Source organism: Falco peregrinus, chromosome 1 (genome assembly GCF_023634155.1).
Source record: "Falco peregrinus isolate bFalPer1 chromosome 1, bFalPer1.pri, whole genome shotgun sequence".
Classification (NCBI taxonomy): domain Eukaryota; kingdom Metazoa; phylum Chordata; class Aves; order Falconiformes; family Falconidae; genus Falco; species Falco peregrinus.
In genome coordinates this window covers 23061909-23085388 of record NC_073721.1, presented here as the reverse complement: position 1 = coordinate 23085388, position 23480 = coordinate 23061909, and the positions used below count along the sequence as shown (strand labels likewise).

Genomic DNA, 23480 nt, shown 5'->3' with positions numbered 1-23480 from the left:
CTTCCACAGATCCCCTTCTTTTAACCTTTTTCTGGACATTTTTCTGTTACTAGGGAGAGACAGTGAAGCCACCGTTTTCATTACAGGTTGAAATTGGAAAACTATTACCTCAGTATCTCGTAGTAAACCACTGATGCATCCTCAAACGTTGATGGTTTTCGTTCTGGCGTATCCCTTAGCATCCCCAGTCTGCCAGATACCGCGTTTTCCAAACCTGACCTGTTAACTTCTGCAATGTCGCTGCTTTCGAGGGGGAACGAAGGGTGTTTATGAGGGAGCGGGTGTTCGGCGTGGGGCGGCTCGGGGGCCGGGGGCTCTGGGCCGGGCGGCGCGGCGCGGGGCGGGGCCGGCTCCCGGAACCTTCGTGCGGGGCGGCGGGAGCCGGCCGGAGGAGGAAGCCCGGGACGCGCCGCCGCCGCGCCAGGGCCCGCGCTGCCGCCGCAGCTGCTGGCTGCCGCCTGCCGCCGCCCGTGCTGCCGCCGCCTGTGCGGCCCCCGCCGCTCCGCGACTCGGCCGACTGCATGTTCGAAAGACCGGCCCGAGGGGTGAGTCACCGGCGGGAGAGCGAGCGGCCGCCCGCCGCCGCTGCCTGCCCCTGCGGCCGCGCATGCCGGGCGGCGGGAAGGTCACGGGCGGCCGGGCCCGGTCGGGCCCGGCCCGGCTCTCACCGGTGCCGCCTTCGCCTCACCGCGTCGCCGCGGCCGGGCCCCGGGCCGCCGCCGCGTCCTCGGCGGGGCCGGGAGCAGCCCGAGGCCTGCTGCTGCCCTCGCTGGGGCCCGGCGGCGCCCCGGGAGGCCCGGCGGGGCGGCCCTGCCCTGCCCCTTCTCTTCTGTGCGTCCGGCTCCGGTGGCCGCCCCGCCGGTCGCGGGGGCTGCGCGAGGGTAACGCCGAGCCCGTGAGCGGGAGCGGTTACTGTTGCCTGAGGGCTCGGGGAGAGGCGGGGGTGCTCGCGGTGCCCGAGCGTTCGCGGGAGCGGAGCGGCGGCCAGCACCGCTTCTCCTTCGGTTTCGTTTTTCTATGGGAAGCGCTGGCACGCGGCAGGCAGGGCTGGAACCGAATGCGGCGGTAGCCGTACGGAGCTAGAGTTTGCCGTTCAACTAACTGTCCTCGTTTTCTCGGCAGTCTGGCTAGGAAATACGTGCTAAAATTCATGCGGGATAAGCAGGACTTTGTTTAGAAATCACGCTTAAATGTCTCTCCTGTTACAGCTTTTTCTTAAAACCGGTATTCAGAGCAAGGATCGCCTGAGAAGTGGGCTTTTGCACTGGGGCTTTTTTGGAATCTTTTTTTCTTGTTCGCTGAATACATTTTATTTTAATATGTCAGGCTTAAGAGAATATGCAGAATCTGCTTGTTCTGTATTACTTGCTTAGATGCCTAACCAAGCAGGTAGGCACAGCAACAGTCTTGACTTTTTAGTTTCTAAACAGAGAATGTAGAGTTAAAAAAGCCAAAGCTGTTTTAGTGGTCTGCACTGAGATATAGCAGCAAACCATCGATGTCTTTTGGTTAGCATGTCATGGTACTTCTCCTGATTCCAGTCTGCCAAATCCTTGCAAACAGAATCTATGGTATGGCATGGCCTTGACTTGAAGGTGGGGTCGACATAGTGCAGCTGCCAGCCAAGTGAGGGGGAATTCAAGGGTATCTTGGCTGTAGGTAGTCCAGCTTTTCCCTGGCTGACTGCTCAGTTTGGAGACTAGCCAGGGAGCATTGGAAGCTGCCAAAGGAATTGCCACTGATTTTGCCCTTGCAGCAGGAAAACCGGGCAGTAAACGGGGAGAGCTTTAGGGAGAGCAGAAATCCCACCAGCTGAGGAGAAAGTAAATTGGGGAAGGAAAACCCTGATTTTATAAGTAATTTTTCAGTGGTTTAGGAAGAGGTTTTTTCTTCTCTACAGCCTGCTCCCTTAACTTGAAGGTGCTGTACTTCCTGGGTTTGGCTCATACAGCAGCCAGCCTTTTCCCTTGATAGCTGTGTGCCACATCCAGCATTTTCAGTTTTCCAGGGATATTAATAACTCAGAATATATTCTGCTAGCTGCAGGCTTCAGCTCTTAACCTTGTTTTACTCAAATATGAGTTGTCAGTCACTCCTTAATGTTGCAGTTGAGTGCCTTTCCTTTAAACTTCCTCTAAGGGAAAAGAACTCCCTGTTTAAATAATGTAGTTTTTGTCTCCATGACTTAGCATTCTTAAGTCAGTAACAGTCACAAAGCGTCAGTCTTAAAGGGAATGTAAACTTGGCACTGACATAAAGTAACCGTTATTGCTTTTATTAGGGTATTGTATAGCTGAAAGGAATGCAGATTTCTTGAGGGACAAGTGAAATCAGGACCTTTTGGCATGTAGTCAATCAAGAAGGAAGGCCTTAAATTGTTGCTGTCATTTCTTGTCTGCTTACTGAAAATGGAAATGAAACAGTTGTTACACTTAGTGCTGCATGTTTTAATCTTACGCGATTTTATCTGTTGGGGTTGTGCTATTGAGGTATTTCATTATGACTTCATGGTAAGCTTTATGCCCACTGTGTGCCTGGGAAATAGCTTTTAATAAAATGCTGTTTAAATATAAGGTAGATGTTTTCTCAATTTTAATTTGCTTGCTTTCTGTCCCTCCCTGCACTTTTTTTACATTTAGTGTTGAGAAGCAAAATGGTCCATGCTGAAACATTTTCACGTCCCCTGAGCCGGAATGAAGTGGTCGGATTAATTTTTCGTTTAACCATATTTGGTGCTGTAACATACTTTACCATTAAGTGGATGGTTGATGCCATTGATCCAACCAGAAAGCAAAAAGTAGAAGCTCAGAAACAGGTAGAATTTTATTCATAAATCTTTCTTTAAAATGCTGTTCTTGTTTGTTATTGTTCAAACAGAGAAATACGCTAACTGAAAACTAGACTTGCAATAACCAACAAAATAATTGTCAGATGTATGTGGAATAATAAAAAGCCATAGAATTGTTTTTTAGTAAAACTCAGGATCTAGGCGGTTAGTGTTTTCAGTGCTTAGATTTTATAACAAGTTAAAATTTCTAGCTTGAAGTGGCAGAAAAACTGTTCAAAGTGGAGTGTGATGTTGTCTCTAATTATCTGCAAGTGTGTGGTCCCAGTGCCGTTTCTGCTTCTGACAACTTTGCTAAGCAGCAGTCCTGTTAAATAACGCTCTCATCAGTCTCTTTGTTGCTTTTTAAAACCTTGAGCAGAAATGACTTAATTCTTTGCTGCTTTTTGGCAACTTAATGGCAGAGGCAGGGACTGTAGTTGCTCATGTCAAAGAGGAACACTGCTGTCCAAATGCCTTTTTAAGAATAGCTTGCACTTTGTCCCCCTCTCTCTGTTCTTCCCGCAGCTCCAGTACCAGTCAAAATGGTCTGGAACGGGGAGGAAAAAAGTGAAAAGTCTCATTCCTTAAGTTGAACTAGAATGGCTCATGGGGGTTAATGCTCTGGGAAAAGATTTGACTTTTGGTTTTGAAATGCACCTAAATGTTTCCTTTGCAAAGTATTTAAAGGAAATGTTGCAGCTTTTTTTTTTTTTTTTGGATGACACAAATTTTACAGATTCAAACAGCAGTTTTGAGCCACCTAGTTCTTCTTTGGGTGGGTTTTCTTTTTTTAATGAAATCTTTAGTTAAAAAATTGGCTCCACTTTAAAAATCAGCTTTCACAAACTGTGCTAGTGCCAGCTGTTATATAAGAGGTTGCAATATCCCAAAACCATGTCATACTTAACCGCAGGTTTGAGTATAAAGAGAAACTGAATTGTGTAAGTGTGTTGACACAACAAATGACTTTTCCTTTTGAATTGGGAAAAAGAAAACATTGAATACATAGAAAAAAATGACTGGGTTCTGTGAATTACCTTTTTTTTTTTCTTAAAAATATACTGTCTCCTTGACACAGTGCCGTGGAGGTTTAGGGGGGTGGGGATGCTTTTTATAATAGCACAATTATATCTCCCATTAAAGTGTGTGTGTCTTATTTGCAGGGTTGTGAATGGAGGTAATTAAGCACGTAAAAGAACTCTATAGAGTTCTATTTAATAACAAGTTTCAGGCTTTTCACCTGAATCCTGTACAAAGTTTGTAAGGAAAAATGGGCTTTTTTTTTTTTTTTTTGAAGTGTACCACATCTGTGTCGGCTTTGAAAACTCCTGTAGGGATTATGGAAATGATTTTGTGCTGAGGTTACCTGTGTGTCTGCAAACCTGTTCTGAACAGCAGACTGTGTTTTAATGTTTATATTGGTTGCTTTTCAGGTTGTAATGTATGGCTTGTGGTTTTAGGGGTAGGGGGACTGGTGTGACACTCTACTCGATGGGAACTAAGACGTATGATTTAGTTTCACTCAAATGACAAGAAGTCTTTAGGAAATAGCAGAACCTTCTACTGCGGAGAGATTTAACCTCTTTTCAGATGTGACTTACAGAGAAGCTGTTCAGAGTCCAAATAGCAGTACTTTAAAAACTAATTTTTTGATTAAGCATTCAATTTCTTTCTCTGATTTTCTTGTCGTTTTATTTCCCTCAGGCTGAAAAACTAATGAAGCAAATTGGAGTAAAAAATGTCAAGCTTACTGAATACGAAATGAGTATTGCTGCACATCTCGTAGACCCACTTAGCATGCATGTAAGAAACTGTTGTCTGTGTTTTTCGATGAAAGCATTTCAGACATGGAAGATCTTGATTTTGACTCTAGATGACATTATTTGTCATAGATGGTATCTATGGAAATACTTATAAAAAATTCTGTAATTTAAAACTAAAATTGCATTGTTGAGAGCAGAGTTTTTTTAATCACTTGCCTTTTTCATTTTTGAGGCCTTGCACTGCTTTTAAACTTGTGGATATTTTTTTGATGGCAGGGACTTTGATGATCATGTCTAATACTGTTTCTCCATATTAGGTAACCTGGAATGATATTGCAGGCTTAGATGATGTTATTACAGATTTGAAAGACACTGTCATTTTGCCCATCAAGAAGAAATACTTGTTTGAGAATTCCAGGCTCTTACAGCCACCAAAAGGTAGGAAGGAAATGTTATGGATTTATATGTTGGTATTTAAAAAAACAAACAAAAAAGTTACAGTTCTCCAGAAAAGAAAGAGCAAGTGGGTTGCCAGTCCAAAATGCAACCGTTAGGACTGATGCCAGGGAAAACCCCTCAGGTTTTTCCTCTTCTCTTGCTGTGGAATCAAGTCCTAGTGAATAAGTTTCATCTTAATAATGAAGTGGTAATTGCTTTTCAGTTATTGATGTTACATTTTGGTGCACTAATCTATGTAGCCTGCATTTTTAATTGCCTTAAATTGTCATGGGGTTGGGTTTTTTCTTCTTTTACCTCATCTTGTCCTTTTGCAGAGGTGAGCTATAACTCTGCTGTACAGCTTTATACACTTGCTTAATCTTTCTGTGGTGTCTTGGAAAACACAAGTCATAAACATGAGACATCAATGTAAGCCAATCTTGCAGACATCTCTCGGTTCTAGTCCTTAGAAATTCCAGTCATTCAAGGAGACAGAAATCCCATTTTTCTTCTGGAGATGCCTTGATTTTCTCTGGAGTTGAGTTGCACGGTACTGAGGCAGTAAGAAAACCAGTGGGTGACAAACTTTCCAACAGTAAAACAGAAGTTGGACACTGTCTGCTGGAATGTTTACAGGCATATTTGGTGTTTGTTACTGCAAACAAGCAGAATTTGAACCTAAAATGTTGGACAAAATGCCAAAGTTTCTTTACTACTCTGATCCCTGGCATATTGTCTTCTGAATATTCTGTGAAAACTGCCTGTATCTGAGCATCTCAGTTTTGTGTACTAAGTGATGGAAAATGAAGTAGTTTTGTAACTGGTTTAGTTTTTCCAGGCTACTTTCTGTTTAAGTCACAAATTGAAACTGTCTGGGCAATTACTTCAATATCATGATCTAATAAGTTGAAGGAAAAAAATATTTTTTATTTATCTTTTTAAAACAGACTTTCCACATAGGGCAAGATCCCCAGTTTTATTAGTGGCTTGCACTGTGTGTTAATTGGAAGTCATTGCTTCAGAGTAATTATGTTTGGGGTAGTCAGTCACACAAACAGAAAAAAAACCCACCTGGTAATTCTGTTTCAGGTTTGCTTGAGTTAATTTTTTTTTCTTGGAATTGTTTTCTTTATGACTATGTTAGGAAGAACACTACTGTGAATTTTTTCACTGTGGCAAGTTTAAAAATATGAGATGTCATATTTAATTGTGGGTAATTTGTTTAAAATGTTTGTAGATTCTGTGTTCTGTTTGGGTTTTTTTTTCCCTCCCCTCTCTGTGCTGTTTTATTAGCAAGGCTGAAATTGGCTATAAACAAGGTCTGTCAAATGCTTACAGAAAATAAATAGGGGTTTAGTTTCATGTAACCTTTATAGTCACAATAATAAGACAGCCATCTTTCAGACAGATATTTCCTTTGAATTTCATCATACCTGTTTTTAGATATTCTTAGCTTTAATTTTATAATAATAAGGATATCTGAGATAACTCTGTATTTGATTTGATGGAACACTGTGTAACTTGATTTCTTACCTTTTAAAACTTGGCTAAAATACAAGCCTGGACGATACCAGGTCTGTCATACCAAAGCATGTTTTCTATACAGCGACCAGAGTTCTAACACTGTTACCTTTTCAGGAGTACTCCTCTATGGCCCTCCTGGTTGTGGCAAAACACTGATCGCCAAAGCTACGGCAAAGGAAGCAGGTTGTCGATTTATTAATCTACAGCCTTCAACACTGACAGACAAATGGTATGGAGAGTCTCAAAAACTGGCTGCTGCTGTCTTCTCCCTTGCTATAAAGCTCCAACCATCCATCATTTTTATTGATGAAATAGGTAAAAATCGTATCTTTTTTTTGAAAGTAACTATGGCAGAGTGACATGAAACTGTAAGTTCACACTGATGGGTAGATTAATCTGCTGTCATCTTTCCCTTAAAAAAGGTTATAATGGAAGAAGGTTTAGTAATATAAATAGTATTGTAAAGAAGTGGTGGCTTAGGAAAAATATTTCTTTGTGTTAGTGAAGGAAATTACAAGTAGAACAACTTGCTGCTTATTTTTGGTTTGGCAAAGGTGGTTCATGAGGAGGGCTTTTCTTCTGTCAAGGGAACTACTTATTCAGGAAACCCATCACCTTCAGCGCTTCTGCCATGTGGGCATGTAGTGGAAAATAAAATACAGGTTTAGGAGAGCTTGAGAATAATAGTTTAATTTTATTGAAATTATAAAAAAATATTTAAATTATAAAAAAATATTTAATTATAGTAAAGAAGTAGGAGGACAGGAAATTCAGCTAGGGAGACAGTAAGGGTGTTGGTTGTTCAGCGCATTTTGGCTTGTCACGTTAGTGTTTAAGTCCGTGTGAATCTGAGCAGTTAGTTAAAATTGCCCATTGCCTCGTGGCACTGGCGCTTCTTTGTGAGTTGTACAGTTTGAAGAAACAAAGCCTGATGAAGCTTTTACTCTTTGCACAGTTTATGCTGGGGCTACGTTCTTAAGATACTTTTTATCCTTTTTTTATAGGTGTGAAAAAGGTAGTGTTTTTCTAGCTGTTGGAAATTCTTTAGGCAATGACTAGTGGAGTTAGAGCTCTGCATAACTGAGTCTGTCCTGCAGCTAGCTGTTCTGTGCTTTGGTGTCTTCTAGTTTGCCAAAGTCTGAATGCTTCCGTCTCTGCTTGAGAAATTCAGGTGACAGATACACTTTCCATGTATTCAGGAAAGGGAAAATTTGGAGCACAAGATTTGGGACAATCTTGTGTGATGGGTGCATACTCATGTAATGTAATTTAAAAGATGTGCTTAAAAATAGCATGAGATTCCATTTTTCTATTCTTCATGGTAAGAAATATTTTTCATTTGTTGACAATGTTTATTAAAAAAAGTATTTCTAAGGTAGAGAATAGCTCAGGTCTGCACGTGAGAAATCAAACAGCGTAGTTTCTATGGCAGGATTGAAAGTAAACTGCTCTATCTGAATTCTTTAATACAGATTCCTTCTTACGAAGTCGATCGAGTTCTGACCATGAAGCTACAGCTATGATGAAAGCTCAGTTCATGAGTCTGTGGGATGGACTGGACACTGATTATAACTGCCAAGTAAGTACAGAGGAAGATGAGAAAAGTAATGTGATTCTTCCCTCTTGGTTGTTGTGCGTTGAGCCATTTGGGAAGAGCTTTCTTCTTGAGAAGACTGTTTTTGTGGGTATTTTAGTTTTAATTGAGGTGTTCTTTTCAGAAGTGTCTTAAGTCTTAATAATGTAGCTGTATATTTTGAGCTGCCAAAATTGGGAATTTTTTTTAAACTGTTTCAAAAAATATTTTGTCAACAATATTTTCTTCAGGTGAAATGAATCTTTGATTTCAGGGAAGGTACTGAAAGATTTAAGTATTCATCAGAGTTGCAGGTTAGTTGCTTTGTTTCCAGAAGAGCATTAGGCTGGTGTCAGACATGCACTAGACTCCAGAGTTAGTCTGAAAGGGTAGAGAAGTTGATGTTATCAAAAGACAAATTGTATTAAATGGAGCCATGCTTCCATCCTGTCATTCCTGTATTCTTCCGTCCCCCTCCCATACTCTCTAGAAGTACTGTATTTTGGAGGGGAAAAAATACAAAAGCTGCTGGTGTTGTAAAACCAACCAAACAAAAAACATTTATTAAATAAATGAATGTAGCATTGACAAAAGCCTGCTTGGTATGTTTCTGAACTGCAACCTGGAACTGCAGTTCTTTTTAAGGCCTTTGAAAAGGATATTTATTCTCAACTTCTAAAATCTTCAGCCTTTTTAGTTTGTATTTTTCTGTGAATGGGTTCTGATGCTCCGACCACCATTTGTTCTTTGTAAAAATCTGCTTTTCCTCCTCTCTCAAGCTTGTGCTAAAGATTTTTTCCAGTTGATTTCCTAAAAACTGATTAGAACACAGTGAATACATATACTGAGGAGCTTTAAAGCAGACTGCTTACCATTAATAAGAGGCCAATGGCTTGAAAACTTAACTGGAAGCTAATATGATCTTGAAAGCACACATTTCTTCCAGTGTTTGAATGTATTATCTTTTTTCCCAACATACTGACAACTTCCTGGAGCAAGTTGAATTGTTCGTTCCCTGCAGTAAGAAGATATGTGGTCTTACCCATCTCTTGAGTTCAGCATGCAGTCGCTCTTCTCCTTTACTTGTATGGCTCTGCAGGGTAGGGAGCCACCAAAATGAAATGCAATGCAAAAAATTGGCTGGAGGCACTGCAGGGGTTGATTCAAGTTTCTGGGGAGTTTTTCAGCAGGAGTATTTTGTTTCAGTACTGTATCTCGGGCATCTCCCCGAGATGTCGTTGCAATTCAGGAAGTGTTTTTCAAGTGATGCTTTTGACACTTGCATTGTCTCGGGTTTTGACAGCCAGCTCACTGGGCTCTTCTGTTAACTACGAATGTTTTCTTGGGAGCTTTGGGTAGATTGTGTGATTCTCGTCAAACAAATTTCCTTTGAATAAGGATTGAATTTGGCTTTTGTTACGGTAACAAAAATTCCAAGTGCTAAGTGGAAATTGTAAATAAGTGTTACGATGAATGTTACGTGTTCCTCTGTTGATTGCACCTGAAAAGCATGTTGAGCTTTGGGCTAAACCTGCCAAGGATGTAGTCTTGAGGCTGGCAGGATCTTGGGGCGCGGTGCCTGGAAAACAGTGCTATGCTGCTTGAAGGGACCGTTCAAGTCTGGAAGCCCCATACAGCCACACTTCACGTCCACAGAACCTGCAGCCAAAGCCGCGTTTGGGAAGGTTTCTCCGCCCCGGTGGCACAGAAGGAACAACTCTTTGGGTCCAGCGTTGGGCTTTGGCATAGACCCCGGGGAAGCGCAGCAGGGGTACGGTGATGCTTTTTTGCAGGAGTCAGCTAAGCCGAACATAACTTGTTTGGCACGCTGGCGAGCACAAGCGCTTGCAGGCATAGCGCTTTCTGGAAGGTGAGGACTGCTGGGGAGCCCTGACGAAGTGTGCCTTTGGGCTTTTTCTGTGCGTAGCAGTCGGCCACCGTGTAGTCAAGCCTCTAGGTGGCAGGGTGACTGCTCCGGGCCGCGCAGCCCAGCCTGGCCAGGGCTGCTGCAGCTGCCAGGGCTGGCTGCGGAACACTGACCCCAGACAAAAGGCCAGAAGCACGTCAGGAAACTGTATTGATAGGAGATTAATTTCCCAGACATTTTTCACTTTTGTGACTGGGTATTTACAATGTACATAACTTAGAATAACAAATGAGAAAACAAGACTGATGTGAATGGAAAGTAAACTTGCTCTTAAACTAATAACTGGAATACAGTCAAATGAGGTGAATACTCTTTTATTGAACTTGGCTTGTAAACACCTCATGCGCTGCTGTTACAGAATACCAGTGCATATAGTTTCTTGGCTGACTTTTAATGCTTTTTCCAATGCTTAAAAAAAAGAAACAACACTGTAGTGCATTGGAAAGCTGCCAGTTTGGCTGTCCTGGTGAACTGATTGCCTTTCTTTTTTCAACACAGCACAAAAATGCCACATTTTTTAATACCTTATCAAAGCATCTCCTTTCAAGTTCCTTCTAGACCATAAGGAACTAAGAAGACATCACAAAGATAAGATATATAGAGAGATATATAAGCACGAGTTTTGGGTTACTGCTTTGAGTTTGAACGCTCAAATCAGGCTCAGGAGACTTCAGACCAGTGTAAAATTTAATCTCTACCCAGATGGTACCCTGTGGTACCAGTGCTGTCTTTAGTTGCCTCTCCAGTTGCTGAAATCAGTACCAAGAAACTTTACGTAACTTCTTTCAATGTCGATGTTCTTGATAAAGTGTGAAGGAGTCAGATGTTTGATTTTGAAAGTCCAATATGGTGATGTTTTCAAAAGCTGGTTTCAGGCTGACTAGTTTTTTTCTGTTGTTGTATACAGGTAATAGTTATGGGAGCCACCAATCGTCCTCAGGATCTTGACTCTGCAATCATGAGAAGAATGCCAACCCGATTTCACATCAACCAACCTGTAAGTCATGCCAGGTTTGCCTGAACAGTGCACCTAGCAGCTGAGCTGCAGGCCCGTGCCTTATCGACCAGGAAGCGCCTGTCTCTGGATTTTTTACAAAGAAATGCTGCGTTATTTTGATCTGGGTTTAGTTTTTTAGAAGCTCATATATAATTTAGCTTTTAAGGTGAAGTTTCTCACAGAAGTCTTGAATCCTTGGGTCTTTTACCTGAAACAATACCATGTGCTCTTGAGAGCTTCCCACCTGTTTTCTTCATCTGTAAGAATGGAGTGAGTGGCTTAGACACTGCACACTGGAAAGAGCTTAGTTTTAATTTGAAAACAACCACAAAAAGTGACTGCACACCTTGCCTGCAGGGGAGAGTGGCACCAGGTCAGATAATGTCAAGAAGCAGGTACATATTGACTACCATTTATACCTTACAGATACACAGTACTTAGTTTTTAAGAAGAGGGAATGAAATCTGCCTATCAAAGCCTACATTCTGCTCAAGCCTTTCCACAGTCGGGCACAGCCAGCAATCTGAAAAACTGGTTTTATTTTGCTTGTGCTTTATGGCAAACGGGCAGTAATTAGGTCTTTATCAATTAGGCCAGCTGTCACAAGGTTACCCTTACTGTAAATTTTGCTATCGCCATCCTTTTCAAGGTATTTTAGTCACCTTTGAACACTTAGCGATATCACAACACGTTTTTGTATCGGTATTATGAAGAGTTCAGTCATGGTTGTTAGTATTCCCTTCTGGCTACAGAAATGCCCTTCATTATTCATTTTTTGCAGAAACTTAGAGACAAACTGGAGGAGTAAAACTCTTATTGATTGTGCAAGAGTAGTCATGTTCCCAGGCACATCTTGTTTGAACTGGCTTTCACTCCCGGTGGGCGGATACTTTTTGAAACAAAGCATTTGTAACCTACTTACTGCTTTTCTGCGATGCCTGTTCATAGGGTTTTATCAAGTTTTCCTTGAATTAGTAAGGAGCAAGAATGTGTATTTTGGTACTTTTATCATGTCTTTCTATCAAGAGCTGGTGTTAGAACGATGGATTACCCACGGGTAACAGTGCCTCAGGATATTACGGGGGATTGGCTTCCTCTCTCAGGATCAGAACTACAACAGGAGGTGTCATTTGGGGCACGGACACGTGATTTTCCTTACCCCGCTACAGCCATATTATGAACTTAGAGCTTGGCCTTTGTTCTTGTCTGTGGTACTTTGCAGTACAACCAAGGTTGGTTCCAGCTTTTTTATTGAGGGCCAGTATAATTTATGTGCTGTGGATTGGAAGTGTGCACAAGTAGGATGACTGTAGAGTAGTTAAAGCCTTGCAGATCTTGTAACCAGGTTTGAGGTGAAAATGCCCAAAATTACTTATAAGAAATAATCTACAAGACAGAGGGAAGTTTGGGAGAAGTATTTTTTGAGACAGTGTCAACTGTTCAGCTGCTAGAGTATCTATGGGGTATTTCCCCCCCTTTTTAACAATGAAAGTGAATTTGGTAGGTTTGGTTTTGGGAGACGCTAAAACAAATCTCTTTGCTGCCTGTGTTCTACTTTGCTAGTAAGGATATGCTTAGGACTTAACTTTTTTTCAGTAACCTCATTACAGTATGTGATTTATATTGCTTAAAATTTCCCAAGCATCATCTGTAGAATTAAATTTATTTTTCTTTTTTAAAGCAGAACAGTTTATGCTTTTCATCTGATTTAGCAAAGTATTGAAAGCATCCTCTAGATCGAGAGTGTCAGCCCTCTGTTAAAGGTGATGGGGAATCTTTGGAGACAGCTGCTCTCACTTAGGGCAAAGTAAGACTAAATGTCAGTGCGTTTTCCCTTTCCCTGTAGTCAGTGTAAATGTATATGCTCAAATGTTTAGTTTCATGTGCTCCTGGAGTCAGAGTACCCTAGATCTTGTTTTGCCGAGTGATTTGCCATCAGATAGGTTTCCTTAGTGTGTATCACGTCTCCTGTTTGAGGGATCAGCTTGTGTGACTGAAGGCCTGCGGAGTGCAAAATTGAGATAGATGTTACATGTGTTTATTTTTGTAGTCCAGTAATTTTAATCTCTTTTGTTTAAGGCTCTGAAACAAAGGGAAGCTATCTTGAAGCTGATTTTGAAAAATGAAAATGTAAGTAAATTTCTATTTTAATGGTTAATTAGCTGTATTACTGTTCTCATGAGTGCAAGCTCTGGAGTTGTAGAAAGCATGTTTTATAATTGACTGTCTTGGAGTAAGGTAGGGATTATCTACCAGGGATCTTGGGAATCTTTTGTGGGTTTAGGTGTGGCGTTAAATCAGTAGAGTTGCTTACTGGTTTAAGCATGAGCCTCAGTCAAAGCAGCAGTCTTGGATTTTGTGGTGATTCACCATCTCTGAGGAAAATTAATTTCTCTGTCTCTGTTTTCCTATTATGTAACAAGATAATAAATTTATCTCTCTAAAGATGAAGGTGAATCGCGTTTGGAAATCACTTTGATCAGTGAAAGAAATTTCAAGACATTGTGAAGCAGGGACAAGAGATCCTGATTATTTTTTTTAACTCTGTAAAGTCTGTTGGCTTAAGTCAAGAAAGGAGCAATTACATTTTTTGACTGCTGCTTTTTGCACTTTGATCCATAGCTCATATTTCCTTTAGGGGAAAACTACTATAGATGTTGTTACTGATATTGTGTGGTGTTCGGGTTGCCATCTGCATTCCCAGATGAGGGGAAGGGATAGGTATGAGCACATCTGGTAGTGTCTGACTATGGGGCCTATGCTATTGGAAGTTCCTGCCAAATTTAGTCTGAAGCACTAATTGTCTTGTAGTTAATGTTGCAAAGTGTCTCTGGGTTGACGTCTATCCTAATCAATATAAGTTATTAGTAAAACCAACTTACATTTTCTTGGGAGGCCTAAAAATCACAGCTCATCATTGCAAGTGGCTGAGCTATTGGGGAGGACGCTTTGCAAATTTTGGGTTGTTTGTACAGGGTTAGAATATAGGTTGGCTTTTTCACAAAATATTAGATACTGATGTGAAAATGGGACTGCTACAAAGTGGCAAAGGAGTTGTGTAGGAAGAGCTGACCTGTTTGCAGAAAATCTCAAACTAAAATGTCTCTTGCAAGTGGTGGTTTCAGACTCAAATTTCTCTTCAAGAGCTGTTAGGGAGCTATGCTAAATAGTAGACCTTTATACAGGCTCCCTGTATGTTTGCAGCCACCCAGCCCTTGCACACAAATGGACCCTGTGGCTTTTTTGCCTTGGCAGCTGGGCCTGGGAGTTGCAGCACCTTGGCCTTACGGCCTTCAGCAAAAACTAAATCAGCACCTGAATATGGACCTGGAAGAATGCAAGATGTATCGAGCATCTGGCAGTGAACCACAGCCACACAAACGGCGTTTGGCAGAGGGGCAGGGATTAACCTTTATTGGTTATCCCATTGGAGTAATAATTGGATCTCAAGCCCAGCTTATTTTTAGCCAGGGTGACAAACTTCCTGCCAGTCCTTCACGTGACAGGTGTAGTCATGCCCTCCATTTTCCTTGCCTGTCTTAAAATCTTGTTTTGTTTCTTTTTTCTCGCTCAAAGGGAAATCCTTGTTAATGCCTGCTATACAACGTGCCCGTTTTCTATTTATTCTTAGCCAGCTGTGCTGCTCCATTCAATTCTTGATGGCCTTCAGCCCCATAATGAGCAGATACCTTGCAGATCCACAGCTGACTGTTACTGGCTTCAGTATTTGTGTGCAGGATCACACTTTTAAGCAAAGCACTTCAAGATAGTAAGGCTGTAGTGTCTGTATGAGGCACTTTGGTGTAAGCCAGCTGCCACTTTTGCCTTAATTTCCATGCTGGACAGCCAGACGGCTTGCTGCAGTCCTAAACCAGAGCACTGCGTGCTGAGTCATAGGTCAGGAAGCTGGAGCTTACGTAGAAGCTCAAGATAGGAGCCAACAGAACAGTGTGACTGTAACCCTTGTCCTTCAATAAAAGCGGGAGGAACAGCGGGGAATTGGAGGGGTGCTTGGTGGATGTTGATGCGTTCTTGGGTTATCCTGGGGAGTACATGGGTTGAAGGGGTAGCTGGAAGCAGCAGAGATTACATCTGGGGCTTTGCTTTCATCACCATGAAATAGTTTCCCTCCTGGAAGAAGTCATCCCATAGCTTCAACCTTTTATTAGACTAGTTTGGCTTTAACTTCTGAAAAGGAAATACTGATGCATTGGAAAATGTGCTGGAAGGGGCTGTTAGCAGAAATGCTGTAAATGGACTGAGTAACTGTGGGGTCTTGGCTGGAAAGAGTTCAGTCTGATCCAGTGCACGGAGTTAAACACATTATTTTGCCTCCAAGTTCCCCGTTTCATGGTTGTATAAAGTAGGAGCAGTTGTTCAGTAACTCAGCAGACAAGTGAGCTGCTGAGATAGTGAACAACTGCTTTTGAAGTTCTTACTCTGCACTGAAAGGTGGCAACAACAAAAGGTAAATGTGATGGGAGCTCTTTCCAGCCTTGCTGTGTAACTGATCAAAAGACGTGCTTATGAAAACAAGACTTAGTCATTCAAATAATGTTAAAAAAGGGCTGTGGCTGTGAAAGGAGACCCATTGGGTTGTGTTCATTGTCTACAGATAAAAAGATGTATATAGGGTCTGATTGAGCCCCTTACCAAAAAAAGCAGTGCCGTTGCAGGAGGCTTGTGTGGGCATTTGGGATAAATGGGTCATTATTTCTGTGACCCAGTTTTTGCCATCCAGTAGGCTTCCAAAACCACACAGGAGCTTTGTCAGTGACATAATACACCAATGTGATGGTTTGCTTTTGGTTGCCTGTTCTTTTTTTTCATCAGCTACAGAGTTTTATGAGATGATGCATCAGTTTTATTTAATGAAATGAACTGCTTGGAGGGTTCAAAGTCTTAAGTTAATAAAACAATTTTCTTTTAGTTCTCAAAAAAAGGTCAAGACTGAGAAAGATCATCTTAGGGCAGGTAAAAATACTTGGAGGTGACTGTTTCTTGTCCTTGGTGAACAAAGTAAATGAACTTGAGAGTCCTTTTTTGTTTTTGGACAGGTGGACAGGCATGTGGATCTCCTAGAAGTTGCTAAAGAGACTGGCGGCTTCTCAGGCAGTGATCTGAAGGAAATGTGCCGGGATGCAGCACTCCTCTGTGTCAGGGAATATGTTAATTCTGCCAATGAGGAAGAAACGTATGTGTCTTTATTCTGTCTTTTATGGTAGCTGAATAGCAGTTGTGAATGCTTCTGGTGCTACACACTGTCCAATTAATAGTTTGTATCTTCTGATTTGAGTTACAAATTTCTAGGGGTTTAAAAAACTGTGCTGTGATTCACAGAAAGCAGGAGGTTCTCTTTTTTTCTCAACAAATTGCTACTATACAACAAAAAAACCCAACAAGTAAGTTACCTTTGTTCAGTTTGACTGAAAGTAAGACTACTTGTTCTAAGGTGCCAAGCTTGAGGTGGCATGAACCACCACGTGGTATTACTGCGCTGCATTACCAGTTTAAATGCTGGTAACATTCTCGAACGTGCAGAACTCCGGTTGCTGTGCTGTTCCTCTGATTATCTCCCGTGCTTGCAGGTCATGCAGGTGTGGACAGGGGCATGTTTCCACTGTAACACTGGGTCCGTGTCAGCTGCTGTTTGCAGTGATTTATTTCTCGTTGTTTGAATAACTGTTACACAGCACCTGAATCGTTACCTTGCTTTTTTTCTTTCTTTCTTTTAAAGCCATGACGAAGATGAAATTCGGCCTGTGCAGCAGCAGGATCTCCACAGGGCAATTGAGAAGATGAGAAAATCAAAGGATGCCACACTGCAGAATGTTTTGATGCATGTTAGTTTAGATTAAGACAAATTGTGTGTTTGCAGTTTCTGATGTGATTTAGTTTGACTTCTGTAATCAGTTAGCAAAAACAAGGTCGGGGGTGGGAGCGGGGATGTTCCTTGAATAAGGGAGTTCTGTTTCTGGAATTGTTTTTATACAACAAATTCTAAGTTATTGAAATTGTCATGCACAACTAAAGCATAACAGTAGATCATGAAGTGGAACAATTATAGCCCAGACCAAGAGCAACTGCCTGTGTCTTGTCCCATAATCAATACACTGTGTAGCCTTAAAGCAGGTTCTGACGTGGTGCATGGGTTCAGCAGGTCACCGGTGTGGAGGGGAGACAATCCATTACCAGTGTGTGTATATATGTACGAGCGTGTGTGTATGTATTAAATGTATATATCCACACATTTTTTTATATATATAGACATAATCTGTAGATAACTTGAGTATGGAAAAGCTTTTCTACTTACTGAATCAAACCAAATCAGAAGACGTATAGATTAAAGACTTGTCTAGATACTCAATTCACATTTACTTCTTCCTTTTAGCAGCAAATGGTGAAGATAGAAATTCTGCTTCTAGAATAACTTCCAGGCAAAATTTGAAATGTTACTGATTTTCCCTTCACATGACCACTTGAAATCTGGTGCCATTTAGTAAAGATAGTAAACTACTGTAAAAATGTTTGAATACTCTTCATTTTGTATGAACTCTGCTTTTTGAGGCTTTTAAAATGAATGCTGGTTTTATTTTTATTTTTCCCTCGATGTGAGTAGTTAGAGTAGGTTCTTAACTGGTCTTTCATGAAGCCCTACATATTATAAGGTCTCCGAAACTGCGGCTTTCTGATCTATTATGCATTGTAACGAGGGTTTGCTGCTATTTTTAATCTCCTCTGGAAGACCCACTGCTGCACTGTGACATTGTACCATGAAGCGTCATATGCATAGCTCTGAGGCATGGGGGGATGTTTTGTGATGTTTTGCTCTGTCACATGCTCTGATTGCAAAGGTGAAGAGATGGGAATAGGTTTTAGGTTTATAAATGTGATTTAGCAAAGTTCTGCTGTACTGGCTGGTAAGAGTTTTAGTAAATTCATGTAACGTTACAGAGTGATAAAGGCAAGGGGTTAAAAGTGTAAGTGGCAAAAGTGTTTCGGTAGAGTTATTGTTGGTAGGTTTTCAATAACTTGATTTTTCTTCTTATAATAATAATATGAATTGTGCACTAATTCAAGACAAATGTAATCGGTATTGTTCAGACCCACGGGGTGGTACGCTGTGTCACGGTTCTGCTAGCTATCGAGGGAAGGCAAGCGCTGAAAGCCAGATAATGTAACGTGAAAGGCACTGCAAAGTGAAATACAGACAGCTGGAGCCAGCTGTCCTGCAGTATTGGGTGCTGATGACCATTTGCATTAAGCACAGTGTTCTCGCTGGTGTCCTCTCTGGCACACCGGTTGTGTAATGCACCAGGCGTAGCAGGTCTTAGTTTGGCCCAGTTTAATCTCCTTGGGTACTGAACATGGGGTTTTTAAAAACAGTTTAATAATTACTTTGCTTTTTGATACGGAGAAAGAAGTCTATGGTAAATGCGTATTGCTGTAACACAAAGACATAGGAAATTAGGCATGCCAGAAATACTGGGCTGTGGAAATCTAAAAAGTCTGGGATAATGGAATGCCAGTGCCACAAGTCAGGGCAGAAGGCAGGGATGTGTGCCAGTGCTAGCTCTGGGAGAGCCCGAGTTCAAGGATTAGCCCTTAAAAGTAAACATGCAAATAGTGCTGCTGACTGGAAGCTGGTTTCTCGGAAGGTTTGGGTTATGCACATGCTGGATGAGGTTCTCTGGCTATTCAGTTTGTTTTCAGTGCCTACTCTGAAGTTCTCCCAGCCCCTCTCAGTAGTTGTTACACCTGAGAAATGCCAGGCTGGTGCGATGATGGGGCTCATCCTGCCACCTCCCTTTTTCGAGTGTGCTTCCTACTTGGTAAAGATGCAGCACAGGCAGCTGAAGAATGCAGTCTCCATTGGGTTTAACAGAGTGGCTCTGAAGTGTGCTCTCAAGGGAGTTTAAGTGTCAAACTGAGGGCAGGGAACACGAACAAAGCCTTGGATGTTTGCAGGTATCAGGGCCAGTCTATCGCCAGCTGAGCTCCGATCTCCTTTTTGTGTGTGTCTCCCAAAACCTGGCTGTTTGCGTGCGAGCTGGATCTTGCCTTTACCTTGTGCCTGTAGCGCATCACTGCAGGCTTAGGGGCTGATTTGGAGAGGCACACGGGGCTATTTCTCATTGCCCTGAGGACAGTTACTTCAGCTGGAGTGTAATTCCCACTTTTCAAAGGACTTTTCCATACTGGTCTACTTTTGCTGCCGCTTTGGGAGTCCTTGTCGAAGCCCGGACCCTTCAGGCAGCTTGCCAGAAAGGCTGGGCAAGTGGCATAGTTTGTCACGCAGGAACACAGCCACGTTTGTTGCATGTCTCCAGTGGTTTGGTTTGGGCTCCTCAGCATCTGCTCCTGCCTTGCCGTAGGGTGGGGGCAAGCCCAGCCCCTCTCCTGCAGCTCCAGGGCCAGCTGCTCAAAGTGAGGAGCATCGTTCAGAGCTGTGGGCTGGGGCAGGTACTGAGCTCCGTGCTGTAGCGCAAAGTTCTATGTGAAACGGTCTTCCGTGGGGTTTAAAGGTTGAATCCTCTGGTAGGAAGAGGCACAGACATTCCCAGCAGGCAAAGAATTTGTTTAGAACCTGTTCAACCATAGCAGCCAGGGGTAGGCAATGTGTACAGTACAGGCCGTACTTAAATTTTCCCGGGGCTGTAAAGTGGCTCATCTTGCCAGTCCAATACTGCAGCGCAAACAGAAACCTTTGGAGTACTCTTAAGTAACAGGTGAATAAATGTGTCGTTTGTTTGCTCTGTGTTTTTTGTTGATCTGTTTTCTGTAACCTTCACCAGCGTGTCCATGTTTGGTTTCTGTAAATACAGCGCTTTTTTTATTTGAGACTGGCTTGGACAAGGGCATCTTTTCCCTGGCTGGTGCTTGGGAGCCTGGGGCTGCGGGCACCGCTCTGAATGAGCAGGGTGCCGGGAGCCCCAGCCAGGGGAGCCAAAGACGCTGCCCGTGTCCCGCAGCCAGCACCCAGCCCTGCACTGGGGCAGGCACAGGCCAGCAGCGAAGAGCCACCATCCCCACCACGCAGGAACCGGCAGGGCTCTCCCTTTGTCTCTCCCCAAGCTGGGACGTGCGGGATGCCGCATCACCCCACCTTCTGGCTGCTGGAATCCTGTGGAAATGGGTTTATGTGCTGGTTGAACAGCACAGGGGCATAGTGAAGCAGTAGACAGCCCAGTTTTATGTTCGTTCAGTGTGAGTTGTTAACACTGTACAGCTCGGACAGCAAAAAGGGAAATGAGATGAGGTTTCCCAAAGGAAATGGGCTCCACGGGCAGCCTTGCTGCTGGCTGGTCCTGCCATCGCCCTACCTGAGGAGCTGGGTGTGCAAGACTGGAACATGCCGGGGGGCTCCTGCCATTATGGACCGGTCACTGCCCCAGGTGAAGTATGCGTTCTAATCTTCCCCCAAAAAATTAGAGTGAGTTACACAAATATTTATTTGTACTAAAAGTGAGTATTTTGTAGCAGAGTATCAAGTTCAGAATATATTAAATCATAAGATGCATCAGTTGAGGTACAAATTCCAGTCTCATGTCTTTAATAAATATACTATAAAAAAAACCTAGTCCATATACCCTATCTTAATCGGAGGTAATCGGTACACTATGCTATTTTTGAAAGGATAATATAAGTTACGTGTTTTGCTGTAACCATTTTGATTTACTGTGGTTGGCTTTTTTTTAACTGATTATTTTATGATGAACAGCAATAGCAATATTTTACTACTTTAAAATGACAAATATTGTGGTCATAAATGGGAGTATTGCTTTTGTCTTGCAGGTCCCTGCCAGAGGGCCCATGAGTGAAAGGCACGGGTGCTAGTGTGCTTTCAGCTACGGACGTGGGTGTTGCAGCATTTTTCTTGAGGTATAATGCAGCTTTGGGTTCCTTGCTCCAAATACTTTAAAAAATTACCCAAAACCACCCCAAGACAGGTAACAAAAAAGACTTTTTGCAGAAGTACTCCCAGTCACATGTAGTCTCGGACACTATACCATGGCCACAGCAAAACAGGTTTTAGCTTGCGATGTAACTCACTATCCTAAGTTACGAGCAGAAGCGTGATTGTACTGAGCATAGATCCGTTTGTAATTAAAACCAAAGTACAAGAAGAGGAGAGCGCTATTTCCGTTTCATTAGAAACACATTGTAACCGGTCCTGGGGCACCTACTAAAAAAAGGGGCAAGTACAAAAATAATCAGTTCAGGTTGTTGCAATAACTAAGTGCACAGCTGTTTTCCCCCCCTCCAAAAAAAAAAACAAACCACCCCACCCCTGCTCACGATGGCTGTGGAGGGGGCACGCTCTTTGCCCCTGGCACAGCAGGGCTGCAGGATCAGCCCTTTCCCTGGGAAGGGCCGCGCTGAGCGCAGGCGGGACGCGGAGGGGCAGGCAGGCAGCTGCGGGGCTCCCAGCCGTGCAGGGCATCGCGCTCGGGCCTCAACGACCACCACGACGTGCACTGGTGCCAGCGGGACGTGCTCAGGGTGAGATGCGGATGGGGCCAGGTAAAGCTTTGGAGTTGAGTCACACTGCTCAGACCCACTGGAGGGGAGGTCACTGCAAGAGCTGCAAGTCAGCAGAAAAGCCTCACACGCAGCAGCAAAGTCCATGTTGGGGGCAGGGGAGGGGGAGAAGGTACGGTCTGCAGTAACTTTCCACTAGCCAGAGCTGGGAGCAGCACCAGCCACCCGTGCTCGGCTCAGCACTGTCACCCCTTGCACAGCAGCACCCCACAGATACAAAGTAAAATCAGGCCACCTGTACCCACACCGGGCTGGGGGTACAGATGAGGGCAAGCGCTTGAGCCATCTCTTGCCTGGTTTACTGGCAAGACCCGCCTCACACTGTGCTTTTGCCGTTTTGCCTTTAATTCACCTTTCAGATGGGAGAAGCACGGGCAGAGGACAGGGGATCCAATCCTGCCAGCTGGGAGGATACTCACAAAAGCATGTAAACAGCATCCCCAATTTTTGTATGCTGCCCTGAGCCTTCTCAGAGATCTCCTGCATTTTACGATGCCTCTGAGGGGAGGTTCCCCCACCCATGGACCCACCAGGCTGTGAGCACAGGGGTCATCACTGCACGGTCCCCACACAAAGCTGAACTTGGAGCACCAGTAACGCCCAGCCCAGGTTTTGTTTTGACCAGAGAGGTCAAGCAGGAGGAACCAAGGAAGGACAGTGAGCAGTTGTCTCGGCCACAAGGAACTGGTGACGATCAAGGCTGATTTAAAAAAAATCCTAAAAAAAAGGGCATTAAAAAAATCCTGCGGTTTGTTAGCAAAAATTGTTCAAGGCACAACCTGGAGGGCAGTGACTGGATCTGAGCATCGAATGCCCGTCTCCCCCTCTCACCCTGGCAGCAGCAACTGCTCCTCGCTTCAGCGGCTGCTCCTGCCTCTGCCCAGCACCAAGCGAGGGGCAGAGGAAAGGCACTTCTTCATTTCTGAGAGAACAGACACATTTTTATCCTGGTGCCGAGGTCCCAGCTCTGCACCAAGGGCCACTGTGCGGCCCTGGTGGCACCACAATGATCCAGCTGGCCTGTCCAGAGGCCGTGGTGGGCTTCCCGCAGCTATGCTCAGCAGGGAATGAAGGGCCCGCTGCCCCTCCCTTCTAGCTCCACAGGGATGCTCCCAGCAGCTTCAAGGGGACAAGGACCAGGCTCAAAGTACTTCTGATTAGTAAAAAACATTCTGACCCAGGCAGGGAAATCCCACAGTCAGAGCACTGGAAATGCCAAGTAATTGATCTGTGTCATAGGGAATCAATCAATTATTGCTCACTCTTAATACAAGTTATTTCTAGGGAGTAGGAGTAGTGTTAATTCTTTTTTTCCAGCGACTGGTAGTACTCAGTTAAGACTTTCCAAGCTTTGGGGGCCATGAAGCCATCTGGTGGGTTTTCACCTTCACGAGCAAGCTTCCTCATGCGTGTTCCTGAGATGAAGTCAAAATCGTTGTGCCTGCACAAAACAGAGACAGGGGTGAAATCAGCACAACTGCCCTGAGCAGCTCTGAGACCCCCAGCGCAGCTCTTCTGCCGTGCCAAGTGCATGGTCAGAAACCTCCTGGCACCAGCAGCACCCGTCTGCAGCTTCACACCTCACACCCAGCTTCACGGGTTTACAGTTGGCAGCAATGGGGTTCTTCTTTCCAGTGGAGCTGGAGGTGAACAGAACACGCTTCTCCAGCTGCAAAAGGCTGTATTTCTACTGCCACTTAGTTCCTAAACTGTGTTTCTTATCCTCCCTGGTGTCTAAAAATGCACATCTTTAGTTTCATGTGACCCATCCTTGAGGTGACGTCAGCTCTCAGAGGGGAAAGTGGGTGGTTTTCACAGGTTCTTTGGCCATTCCTCTCCTTAAGAGGAGCACCAACTGCTTTTCCCTCTCCTCTGGAAAGCTACAAGAG

The 23480-nt window shown here is 43.6% G+C and overlaps 2 protein-coding genes across 10 annotated transcripts in view; one reads left to right on the top strand and one right to left on the bottom strand.

Moving 5' to 3' along the window:
• The first annotated feature begins 400 nt into the window (after nt 1–400).
• ATAD1 (ATPase family AAA domain containing 1) lies at nt 401–20984 on the top strand. 3 transcript variants are annotated; one of them, XM_055793787.1, is made up of 11 exons: nt 401–545; nt 2640–2815; nt 4532–4630; nt 4908–5028; nt 6667–6867; nt 8025–8131; nt 10960–11049; nt 13129–13179; nt 16107–16243; nt 16787–16892; nt 20845–20976. In XM_055793787.1, the coding sequence occupies exons 2-11, from the start codon at nt 2654–2656 to the stop codon at nt 20884–20886; spliced, it is 1116 nt and encodes a 371-aa protein (XP_055649762.1). In that variant the 5' UTR covers nt 401–545; nt 2640–2653; the 3' UTR covers nt 20887–20976. The 3 variants fall into 3 exon arrangements, with proteins under 3 accessions (XP_055649762.1, XP_055649764.1, XP_055649763.1); XM_055793789.1 differs by lacking the exon at nt 13129–13179 and having other exon boundaries at nt 20845–20984; XM_055793788.1 differs by lacking the exon at nt 20845–20976 and having other exon boundaries at nt 16787–17576.
• The window catches only part of PAPSS2 (3'-phosphoadenosine 5'-phosphosulfate synthase 2), a 48812-nt gene continuing 45815 nt past the window's right edge, over nt 20484–23480 (bottom strand). For all 7 annotated transcript variants that reach the window (XM_055793783.1, XM_055793781.1, XM_055793786.1 and 4 more), the window contains one exon: nt 20484–23032. In XM_055793783.1, the coding sequence (XP_055649758.1) occupies nt 22891–23032 (142 nt within the window). In that variant the 3' untranslated portion in view covers nt 20484–22890. The remainder of the gene's footprint in view (nt 23033–23480) is intronic.